The sequence below is a fragment of the Schistocerca serialis genome, chromosome 6, assembly GCF_023864345.2.
Source record: "Schistocerca serialis cubense isolate TAMUIC-IGC-003099 chromosome 6, iqSchSeri2.2, whole genome shotgun sequence".
NCBI lineage: Eukaryota > Metazoa > Arthropoda > Insecta > Orthoptera > Acrididae > Schistocerca > Schistocerca serialis.
In genome coordinates, this window is record NC_064643.1 from 312,397,076 (window position 1) to 312,410,155 (window position 13,080).

The 13,080-nt window shown below is 41.9% G+C and overlaps 1 protein-coding gene across 4 annotated transcripts in view; it reads right to left on the reverse strand.

Annotated features, from left to right (window-relative positions):
* The window catches only part of LOC126484113 (cilia- and flagella-associated protein 91-like), a 347,241-nt gene that overhangs the window by 131,466 nt on the left and 202,695 nt on the right, over positions 1–13,080 (reverse strand). For all 4 annotated transcript variants that reach the window (XM_050107494.1, XM_050107492.1, XM_050107493.1 and 1 more), the window contains exon 11: positions 12,789–12,932. In XM_050107494.1, the coding sequence (XP_049963451.1) occupies positions 12,789–12,932 (144 nt within the window). The remainder of the gene's footprint in view (positions 1–12,788; positions 12,933–13,080) is intronic.

Consider the following 13,080-nt stretch of genomic DNA (forward strand, 5'->3'; position numbering starts at 1 on the left):
CATTTCATTTATTTCTGTTCCTTGTGCCATAGTTGTGGATAGAACTTCTGCAAGTAAAAGTCTCTGGTTGCTTTTCCACTGAGAGGAGGCAAAATTTTAGAGGGAGGGAGCAGTTAGTATTTTTAGATCTTTGAAATGAGCCCAGTATGACTCTCTGTTTCAAACACCTGTAATTGCTCTTGCTGCTTTTTTCTAAATTAAACACTGTTTTTGCTCCAGAAGAGCTGCTCCATAGGATTCTTTCACAAGTTAACTGAGAGTAGAAGAAAGTGTAGAATGAACACTGATGCTGTTCCTGGCTGGCATAGAGTTTTGGTTTGTATAGTAAGTAAAAAAAAAAAAAAAAAAAAAACATGCTAGTGATGCTTTAAATCGAACAGTGGATAGTCCCGGATGGAATAATGACAGTATAATGAAAAGGATAGTTACTACTCACCATATAGTGGAGATGTTGAATTGCGAATAGGCACAATAAACAGACTGTAATCAAGTAAGCTTTTGGCTAAAAGGGCCTTCATTGGAATTAGACAACACACACACACACACACACACACACACACACACACACACACACACACACACACTCGTGCAAATGCAACTCACATACACATGACCTCAGTCTCTGGCTACCATAGCCAGACTGCAGCAACAGCGCATGCTTGCATAAGCAAACTGGGTGGTGGGAGTAAGGAGGAGGTTGGGGTGGGCAGGGAAAGGGATAGCAGGTTAGGGGTGAGAGAAGGTGAAGTGCTGCTTTTCTGCAATATATCCTACATTCCTATAACCCTCCTGGCCTCAACCTTCATTAGTCATTCTCCTTCACCCACCTACCTCCTTCCTTGCTCCCATTCTGGCACCATACAGCCCTCTATTCCACCAAAGCACTCACATCCTTTTTTACTCCTTTCCTGCTGCCCCCCCCCCCCCCCACCCCTCCTATCTGCCCGCAATCTAATCTCATCTAATCTCCTGACTGCACCTAGCTGTTCTACTCTCTCCCCACCTCACTCCTGTATGCTCCTACAAGCAGCACTTTACCGTTCCCTACTCCTATCCTGCTATCCCTTCCCCTCCCCACCCCAGCCTCCTCCTTACTCCCACCACCCAGTTTGCTTCTCCCATCATGTACTGCTGCTTGCAGTCTGGCCTCAGCAGCAAGAGGCTCTAGCCATGTGTGTGAGTTGCATTTGTGTGTATGTGTGTGTGTGTGTGTGTGTGTGTGTGTGTGTGTGTGTGTGTTGTCTAATTCTGATGAAGGCCCATTTGCCTGAAAGCTTACTTGCTTACAGTCTTTTTGTTGTGCCTTTCTGCAATTCAGCATCTCCTCACTACAAAACTGTTTTGTGTGTGCATTCTGTTTCAGTTATGGATCCAAATAATTTCCTAGTGGTCTGCCATACATTAGTCTGAAGCACATAAGATAATTCTCAGGCCAGTGTAACTATGCATCATCAAACAAAATGCACTTTACAACAGGTATTTACATTGATGATATTACTGTGTGGAAAATGTGCAAAATACCTTGTGGATTATACACATGTCAAAAAAAGTTTTGCATCATCTCAGTTTCCAAAGTTCCAGAACCTGTACAGAAAATTGGAATAGAGATCAACAAAAACAATATTTCTGCCATTTTTATTGCTCATAAAAACCACACATTGCATGTTGTACCACCATACAGTGAGGCCTTCAGAGGTGGTGGTCCACATTGCCGTACACACTGGTACCTATAATAACATGTAGCACATACTCTTGCATTGATGCGTGCCTGTATTTGTCATGGCATACTATCCACAAGTTCATCAAGGCACTGTTGGTCCAGATTGTCCCACTACTCAATGGCGATTTGGCATAGATCCCTCAGAGTGGTTGGTGGGTCACGTCGTCCATAAACAGCCCTTTACAATCTATCCCAGGCATATTCAATAGGGTTCATGTCTGGAGACCATGCTGGCCACTCTAGTCATGCGATGTCGTTATCCTGAAGGAATTCATTCACAAGATGTGCTTGATGGGTGTGCAAAATGTCGTCCATGAAGATGAATAACTCACAAATATGCTGCCGATATGGGTGCACTATTGGTCGGGAAATGGCTTTCACATATCGTACAGCCGTTACGGTGCCTTCCATGACCACCAGCAGCATACGTCGGATCCACATAATGCCAGCCCAAAACAGCAGGGAACCTCCACCTTGATGCACTCACTGGACAGTGTGTTTAAGACATTCAGCCTGACCGGGTTGCCTCCAAACACGTCTCCAACGATTGCCTGGTTGAAGGCATATGCGACACTCATTGGTGAAGAGAACATGATGCCAACCCTTCAAAGATTGACCTTGCCATGGACGTCGGGAGTGAAATTGTGTATCATGCAGCCTATTGCGCACAGTTTGAATCATAACACGACATCCTGTGGCTGCATGAAAAGCATTATTCACCATGTTGGTGTTGCTGTCAGGGTACATCCGAGCCATAATCTGTAGGTAGCAGTCATCCACTGCAGTAGTAGCCCTTGGGTGGCCTGAGCAAGGCATATCATCAACAGTTCCTGTCTCTCTGTATCTCTTCCATGTCTGAACAACATTGCTTTGGTTCACTCAAAGACACCTGGACACTTCCCTTGTTAAGAGCCCTTCCTGGCACAAAGTAACAATGTGGACATGATTGAACCACAGTACGTAGTAGGTGAATATGGATTGGGGCTAAGAAATGAAAGAGGAAGCCGCCTGATAGAATTCTGCACAGAGCACAACTTAATCATAGCTAACAGTTGGTTCAAGAATCATAAAAGAAGGTTGTATACATGAAAGAAGCCTGGAGATACCGACAGGTTTCAGATAGATTATATAATGGTAAGATAGAGATTTAGGAACCAGGTTTTAAATTGTAAGACACTTCCAGGGGCAGATGTGGACTCTGGCCACAATCTATTGGTTATGAACTGTAGATTAAAACTGAAGAAACTGCAAAAAGTGGGAATTTAAGGAGATGGGACCTGGATGAACTGAAAGAACCAGAGGTTGTAGAGAGTTTCAGGAAAAGCATAAGGGAACAATTGACAGGAATGGGGGAAAGAAATACAGTAGAAGAAGAATGGGTAGCTTTGAGACATGAAGTAGTGAGGCAGCAGAGGATCTAATAGGTAAAAAGACGAGGGCTAGTAGAAATCCTTGGGTAACAGAAGAAATATGAATTTAACTGATGAAAGGAGAAAATATAAAAATGCAGTAAATGAAGCAGGCAAAAAGGAATACAAACATCTCAAAAATGAGATCGACAGGAAGTGCAAAATGGCTAAGCAGGGATGGCTAGAGGACAAATGTAAGGATTTAGAGGCTTATCTCACTAGGGGTAAGATAGATACTGCCTAAAGGAAAATTAGAGAGACCTTTGAAGAAAAGAGAACCACTTGTATGAATAGCAAGAGCTCAGATGGAAAGCCAGTTCTAAATAAAGAAGGGAAAGCAGAAAGGTGGAAGGAGTATGTAGAGAGTCTATACAAGGGCGATGTACTTGAGGACAATATTAAGGAAATGGAAGAGGATGTAGATGCAGAGGAAATGGGAGATACGATACTGTGTGAAGAGTTTGACAGAGCACTGAAAGACCTGAGTCGAAACAAGGCCCCGGAGTAGACAACATCCCATTAGAACTACTGACAGCCTTGGGAGAGCCAGTCCTAACAAAACTCTATCATCTGGTGAGCAAGATGTATGGGACAGGCAAAATACCCTCAGACTTCAAGAAGAATAGAATAATTCCAATCCCAAAGAAAGCAGGTGTTGAGAGATGTGAAAATTACCGAACTATCAGTTTAATAAGTCACAGCTGCAAAATACTAACACGGATTCTTTACAGCCAAGTGGAAAAACTGGTAAGAGCCGACCTTGGGGAAGATCAGTTTGGATTCCGTAAAAAAATACTGGAACACGTGAGGCAATACTGACCCTACGACTTATCTTAGAAGCTAGACTAAGGAAAGGCGAACCTACGTTCCTAGCATTTGTAGACTTAGACAAAGCTTTTGACAATGTTGACTGGAATACTCTCTTTCAAATTCTGAAGGTGGTAGGGGTAAAATACAGGGAGCGAAAAGCTATTTACAATTTTTACATAAACCAGATGGCAGTTATAAGAGTCGAGGGGCATGAAAGGGAAGCAGTGGTTGGGAAGGGAGTGAGACAGGGTTGTAGCCTCTCCCCGATGTTGTTTAATCTTTGTATTGAGCAAGCAGTAAAGGAAACAAAAGAAAAATTCGGAGTAGGTATTAAAATCCATGGAGAAGAAATAAAAACTTTAAAGTTCGCCGATGACATTCTAATTCTGTCAGTGACAGCAATGGACTGGGAAGAGCAGTTGAACGGAATGGATAGTGTCTTGAAAGGAGGATATAAGATGAACATCAACAAAAGCAAAACAAGGATAATGGAATGTAGCCGAATTAAGTCAGGTGATGCTGAGGGAATTAGATTAGGAAATGAGACACTTAACGTAGTAAAGGAGTTCTGCTATTTGGGGAGCAAAATAACTGATGATGGTCGAAGTAGAGAGGATATAAAATGTAGACTGGCAATGGCAAGGAAAGCATTTCTAAAGAAGAGAAATTTGTTAACATCAAGTATAGGTTTAAGTGTCAGGAAGTCGTTTCTGAAAGTATTTGTATGGAGTATAGCCATGTATGGAAGTGAAACACGGACGATAAATAGTTTGGACAAGAAGAGAATAGAAGCTTTTGAAATGTGGTGCTACAGAAGAATGCTGAAGATTAGATGGGTAGATCATATAACTAATGAGGAGGTATTGAATAGGATTGGGGAGAAGAGAAGTTTGTGGCACAACTTGACTAGAAGAAGGGATCGGTTGGTATGACATGTTCTGAGGCATCAAGGGATCACCAATTTAGTATTGGAGGGCAGCGTGGAGGGTAAAAATCGTAGGGGAGACTAAGAGATGAATACACTAAACAGATTCAGAAGGACGTAGGTTGCAGTAGGTACTGGGAGATGAAGAAGCTTGCACAGGATAGAGTAGCATGGAGAGCTGCATCAAACCAGTCTCAGGACTGAAGACCACAACAACAACAGATGGGTAGATCAGATAACTAATGAGGAGGTATTGAACAGAATTAGGGAGAAGAGAAATTTGTGGCACACCTTGACTAGAAGAAGGGATCAGTTGGTAGGACATGTTCTGAGGCATCAAGGGATCACCAATTTAGTATTGGAGGGAAGTGCAGAGGGTAAAAGTGGTAGAGGGAGACAAAGAGATGAGTACACTAAGCAGATTCAGAAGGATGTAGGTTGCAGTAGGTACTGGGAGATGAAGGAGCTTGCACAGGATAGAGTAGCATGGAGAGCTGCATCAAACCAGTCTCTGGACTGAAGACCACAACAACAACAAACTGACTGTCTGGTCGTGGTTGAACTACAGACAACACGAGCCGTTTACATCCTTCCAGGTGGAATGACTGTCAGACCCCTCTGTCTAGTAGGTGCTGCTTTTGAATGATTGTTTACATCTTTGGGCAGGTTTAGTGACATCTCTGAACAGTCAAAGGGACTGTGTCTGTGATATGATATCCACAGTCAACGTCTATCTTCAGGAGTTCTGGGAACCGGGATAATGCAAAACTTTTTTTGATGTGTGTACAATTCAACAGTTAATGAGCACTATGAGGCAGATATTCTTTGCAGTCAATCAAAAAGCGATGGAGTTATTTGCTACATGGATAATGATAGCATGCTCACTTTTGAGCTTACGTATGGCATATTCATTAACAGTTAAATTGCTATATCAGCACACTGTTCAGATTTTTTAATCTACAACATAACGAAAAGTTTGGTAATATATCAGAATTAACAAAACTGAGAAGTGTGCTGGAACACATTGTGGCATAGATTCAACTATTGTTGGAAGTCCCCAGCAATTTATTCAAAGACACAATGCAATATCAGATTTATGGTGGTTCTCCAAAAGTTTTGTGAAAGTAGTGAAAAATCATACAAGTTTGCTTCCTAAAAGTATAGTCTTTCAAATAATGGTGAACCCTGTGTAATCTCCTGGTGAAGGGTCTACAATATAATAACTTGAAGTGGCCTGAATTCCTGTTCTAATGCGGAAGTTCTTTCTTAATTCAGTCAGTAGTGAAATGGGATTTCATTTGATTACTTTCATTTTTACTCTTATTCCAAAGACTGCAGGTTGTTATTGGAAATTCAAAATTGACAGATGATTTTTTGAAAATGTTATTCAATATGAAAGTGATTGGCAAGTTAGCTTAGTTCAACATTTTTTAAAAATTCTGATTGAATGAAGATTATCAAAGATTATTTTTATTCATTATTTCTAATAATAATGATCAAGCCTTACATACTTTACTACAGTATTCAAAGCTATAAATACACTGGGAGGACAAAAGTCATGGGATACCTCCTAATTTCATGTTGGACTTTCCTTCACCCGGCATAATGCAGCAGCTCAATGTGGCATAGACTCCGGAAGTTGTCGGAAGTCCCCGCCAGAAATACTAAGCCATGCTGCCTCTATAGCCACCCATTATTGCAAAAGCATCGCCGGTGCACGATTTTGTGCATGAACGACCTCTCAGTTATGTCTCACAAATGTTCAATGAGATTCATGTCAGGTGATTTGGATGGCCAAATCATTCGCTCAAGGTGTCCAGTATGTTCTACAAACCAGTCACAAACAATCGTTGCCAGGTGACATTGTGCATTGTCATCCATAAAATTTCCATCATTGTTTGGGATCCTGAAGTCCATTAATGGTGCAAATGGTCTCCAAGTAACCAAACGTGGCCATTTTCTGTCAATGATTGGTTCAGCTGGACCAGAGGAGCCAATCCATTCTATATAAACATGGGTCACACCACTATGGAATCGCCACTAGCTTGCACAGTGCCTCATTGACAACTTGGGTCCATGGCTTTGTGGGGTCTGTGCACTCTTGAACCATACCCTCAGCTCTTACCAACTGAAATCAGGACTCATCTAACCATACCACAGTGTTCTAGTCATCTGGTGTCCAACTAATATGGACATGAGCCCAGGAGAGGTGCTGCAGGCAATGAGGTGCTGTTAGAAAAGGCTTTTGCATAGGTTGTCTGCTGCAATAGCCCATGATTGCTGAATTTCACCACACTATCCCAACAAATACATTCATTGTACCTCCCACTTTGATTTCTGTGGTTATTTCACATGGTGTTGCTTGTCTGTTAGCATTGACAACTCTATGCTGCTGCCGTTAGTCATTAAGTGAAGGATGCCGCCACTGCATTGTCTGTGGTGATAGGTAATGCCTGAAATTTGGTATTCTCAGTAAACTCTTGACACTGTGGATCTCCAAATATTGAATTCCCTAATGATTTCCAAAATGGAATCTCCCATGTGTCTAGCTGCAACTACCATTCCACATTCAAAGTCCAGTAATTCCCACTATGCAGCCATATTTATGACGAAAACCTTTCACATGAATCACCGGAGTACAAATGACAGCTCCGCCAATGCCTGCCCTTTTACACCTTGTGTACATATACCACTGCCATCTGTATATGTGCATATCACTATCCCATGATTCTTGTCATCTCACTGTATGCTAGAACTTAAAAATACAACCTGATTCAATAGTACATTAGCTTGATTGAAATATTTTTAGTAGAAGCTAATTCACATCGAAGGACATTTCTTGATCTATCAGTTACCGGTTTTCTTAATGCCAGAGGGTAGAGTAATAGAACACACTATTCTGTCTTTCCATTCATCTCTCTAAAAATGGAAATTCCTGGGTGGAATATAAATAACAGCAGTAAAGGTAAAAACAACTGGATGTAGTGGATAAGTACACAGGACAGATCTTGCACCTGGATTCCCACAGACCTGACCCATGAGGCAAGCTGCTGGAAGCAAGTGTAGCTTAAAGGCAGGTATTTCATACAGTGGGTAGCTGGTAAAATATAACTTTGACAGAGAAGGGAAGGAATGTGGATAGGATGGTCCCTTTTTCTGCAAATAATGTTAGGTAGGTTAAGGAACGGAAGGTTCCAAATGATTGGAAAAGAGCACAGGTAGTCCCAGTCTTCAAGAAGGGTTGTCAAGCAGATGTGCAAAACTATAGACCTATATCTCTGACGTCGATCTGTTGTAGAATTTTAGAACATGTTTTTTGCTCACGTATCATGTCGTTTTTGGAAACCCAGAATCTAATCTGTAGGAATCAACATGGATTCCGGCAACAGCGATCGTGTGAGACCCAACTCACTTTATTTGTTCATGAGACCCAGAAAATATTAGATACAGGCTCCCAGGTAGATGCTATTTTCCTTGACTTCCGGAAGGCGTTTGATACAGTTCCGCACTGTCGCCTGATAAACAAAGTAAGAGCCTACGGAATATCAGCCCAGCTGTGTGGCTGGATTGGAGAGTTTTTAGCAAACAGAACACAGCTTGTTGTTATCAATGGAGAGGCGTCTAAAGACGTTAAAGTAACCTCTGGCATGCCACAGGGGAGTGTTATGGGACCATTGCTTTTCACAATATATATAAATGACCTAGTAGATAGTGTCGGAAGTTCCATGTGGCTTTTCGCGGATGATGCTGTAGTATACAGAGAAGTTGCAGCATTAGAAAATTGTAGCGAAATGCAGGAAGATCTGCAGCGGATAGGCACTTTCTGCAGGGAGTGGCAACTGACCCTTAACATAGACGAATGTAATGTATTTTGAATACATAGAAAGAAGGATCCTTCATTGTATGATTATATGATAGCGGAACAAACACTGGTAGCAGTTACTTCTGTAAAATATCTGGGAGTATGCGTGCGGAACGATTTGAAGTGGAATGATCATATAAAATTAATTGTTGGTAAGGCGGGTACCAGGTTGAGATTCATTGGGAGAGTCCTTAGAAAATGTAGTCCATCAACAAAGGAGGTGGCTTACAAAACACTCGTTCGACCTATACTTGAGTATTGCTCATCAGTGTGGGATCCGTACCAGATCGGATTGACGGAGGAGATAGAGAAGATCCAAAGAAGAGTGGCGCGATTCGTCACAGGGTTATTTGGTAACCGTGATAGCGTTACGGAGATGTTTAGCAAACTCAAGTGGCAGACTCTGCAAGAGAGGCGCTCTGCATCGCGGTGTAGCTTGCTCGCCAGGTTTCGAGAGGGTGCGTTTCTGGATGAGGTATCGAATATATTGCTTCCCCCTACTTATACCTCCCGAGGAGATCACGAATGTAAAATTAGAGAGATTCGAGCGCGCACGGAGGTTTTCCGGCAGTCGTTCTTCCCGCGAACCATACGCGACTGTAACAGAAAAGGGAGGTAATGACAGTGGCACGTAAAGTGCCCTCCGCCACACACCATTGGGTGGCTTGCGGAGTATAAGTGTAGATGTAGATGTAGAAGGCTTTCAAGGTACATGATTAAGTTTTTCTAGTATGACATGATATTGGTAAAGAGAGAGTACTCCATTGCAGCTGGTTGATGAAGGTGGTTGATGATTAGAGGCTTGTGTGAATATGGTGGTGGAGATTAGTTTGCAGAATAGTTCTGGAGGACAATCCCAGACTGTAAACGATTTACTATGACTTTCAGTGTGCTGAGCAAGGGATTTTTCATCGCAGCAGATTCCCCACAAAGCATGGCCATCTGTGGACAGAAATGAGGAATATCCTACCCACAATGCTTCCAACCCCTCCTAAAGTGATATGGTATTTCACTGCCGCCCAATGTATAAATATCCTTGTCTGCCCTCCACTTCTTGTATGATCTGTCCTTTTCAATCACCCAACACGCCCTGCCCCAGTCCTATCATAGGCAGGATCACTTTTGAAAGCTATAATATTACACTTAAGAAAGCTCCACAACATGAAGGAATTGTCCAGATTGGATGGAAATCAGTAGATGTGATGTACATGTACAGGCAAACAAATGATTACAATTTCAGAAAAATGGATGAACTTGATTCACCCCTGACCCTTATGCAAGCAATTGTTTGGCTTGGCATTGATTAAGAAAGCTAAACTCTTGGATGTACTTCTGAAGGATACAGGACAAATTCTGTTCAATTGTTAGATCATCAAAATCCCAGGCTGGTTGGAGGGCCCTGCACATAATGCTCCAAACATTCTCAATTGGGGAGAGATCCAGCAACCTTTCTGGCAAAGGTAGGGCTTAGCGAGCATGAAGACAAGCATTTAAAGAGTCTCGCTGGGGCAAATGGGCATTATCTTGCTAAAATGTAAGCCCAGGATGGCTCACAATGAAGGACAACAAAACCTGGTGTAGTATATTGTTGATGTATTGCGGCACTGTACGGATCCTGCAGATGACAACCAAAAGGGTCCTGCTATGAAAAGAAATGGCACATGACCATCACCCTCGGCTATCGGGCCATATGGAGGGGAATAGTGAAGTTGGTATCCCACAGCTGCCTGGGGCATCTCCAGACACATATTCACTGGTCAATGGAGCTCAGTTCAAAATGGGACCCATCACTAAAAATAATTCCACTCCAGCCAATGAAATTCCAGGCCGAACATATATTTAAAGACACCCGGGACAGCAGTGGGATACCAACCTGTCTGTGGCCCAACACATTGCCTGACAACCAAGAGTGACGGTCTGAGGTGCCATTTCCTTTCATAACAGACCCCTTTGCTTGCCATTCGCAGCATCCTTACAGCACAGTGGTACATTGATGATATTCTGTGCCCCATTTTGTTGGCCTTCATGGCAAACCATCCTGTGCTTACTTTTCAACAAGATGATATCCACCTGTCCACGGAAAAAATTTCTATGGGTTGTCTTCGTGCTTGGCAAACTTTTCCTTCGCCAGGAAGGTCGCTGGATCTCTTCCCATTTGACAATGTTTGGAGCATTATAGACTGGCCTCCAACCAACTCAGGATTTTGATGACCTAACCTACCAATTGGACAGAATTTGGCATGATAACTGACAGGAGGATATCCAACAACTCAATCAATCAATGCCAAGCTGAACAGCTACTTGCATAAAGGCCAGAGGTGGATCAATGCATTACTGACTTGCTCAGTTTGTGAAGCTCTTCTTTTTGAATAAATCATCCAATTTTACAGAAATAGTAATATTTGTTTTTCTGTATATGTACATAAAATCTAATGATTTCCATCCCACTTGGATAATTCCTTCATGGTGCATCTTTTTTTTGTGTTTTCGAGTGTATATACTAGCTCTGCTGAAACTTTTGCACAGCTTTCTATGTGCTAATAATAATCAACCAACACATGTTCCATCAGCTGGATGGCTACTGCCAAACTGTGACCAAGAGCAAGTGACACAGTGGAGGAATATGCTACTGAGAACAACATGCTCAACTTCACGGTCTGAGCCATCTGGCTACCCCCCCCCCCCCCCCCCTTCCCGGACACGCTGAGCCCCCTTCCACAGCTTCCTGTCACCCTTCCCACCTAATCCTCTCCTAATTCAGCCACCCTTCCCATTAACTCTCCCTCCCCCTGCTCATCCCCTTACTTTACTTGTCACGACACAACCCCTCTCTCCAAGTGTGTGCGCACGCATGTCTGTGTGTGTGTGTGTGTGTGTGTGTGTGTGTGTGTGTGTGTGTGTGTGTGTGTGAAGAGAGAGAGAGAGAGAGAGAGAGAGAGAGAGAGAGAGAGATTGTGCATGTGTGCGAACATGTATTCTGTACTGCATAGTTCTGAAGATCAACAGTGTTCAAAAATTTAACATCTTTCCACTCATCCGTTCTACATGGTGACTATACAATCCACTGAAAAATGGAATTTGATGAATATTAGTCAAGTAGAATATATTTGTTGCACAGATTCTTTATATAGTAACGAATATGTTCAAAATGACCAAGAACATAAATCGACACAAATCTATTTTCTGCTTTGGGAGCATCCATTATACTACAGCTGAGCTCTATAGCATGACTAAAGATATGAGTGAAGCCTACATCACAACTGCCCATTTGATTCCACCAACCAAGAATTAATTTGCCTGCCTAAAGAGATGGTGCTCCACTCTCAAATATATCCTCACAATCCATCGCTGTCCAGGATGTTATCTCAATTAACACTCTCCTCTCCTACTTTTATTCTATTTCTTTTCTTCCCCAGTGGTAGAATTTAAAATTTATTCATTTACTTATTATTTCTCTGTCTTTCCTTCCACCCCCCCCCCCCCCCCCCTCTCTCTCTCTCTCTGGATTTTTCACCCATCTCTCTTTTCACTTCCCTCCAATTCTTAAATGTACTTTCCACTTCTGTTTCTCTTTATCCACTTTCACTTTTCACTCTAGACCCTATAACATTTCTGAACTGAAACAGGAAAGAGCTTATCTTTGACCTCCTACTCCCTCTGGTGCCTTCTCTTTTATTTTGGTTTATTCTTATCGACACAGCATGTGAGTCCCTCACCACCTGGGATCTGAGTGACTTGATTCTCCTCTCCAACCTCTGCCAACTAATTTTCCTTTCCTCAATGATGCAGAAACATTAAAGTTTTGAGAGCCTGGAAAGCTTTTTGTGCTTTTAAGTGTTTCTATCAGCCACTGATAATGTTCAACTTTTTTCAAACTTAATTATAACACTTGTGTAAACACAAAACTCAAATTTATGAGAACTGCTATACAAGTAGCTATAACGTAACAAAAGGGACTACCACAAAGTCTTCTGCAATAATGCACAAGCAAAAATAAGGAATCAAGTCAGACACAGCTGATCTGGTTCTAAACTAATGTAAAGACACACAGTATTTTTTTACCTGATCTCTTTCAACAGCTAGTTCTCGCTGCAACATTCTTGTTTCAAGTCTGTCTGTTATAACTGATATGTCAGAGTCATCTAATGATTTTGTACGTTTGTAATCCTCAATCAGGTCCTGACATTTTTCACGACCTTCACTCATCTGTAATGAAAGATGGTATAGGTATTTATGAATATAGATTCAGAAAATGTTAAAAAATTATCTTTTTTCTCTGCATATAATTCATACAAAAAGCCTGTTTATTCTCAAAAGATTTTAGTGTATTATTAAGAGCTTTGACAGTGCCTAT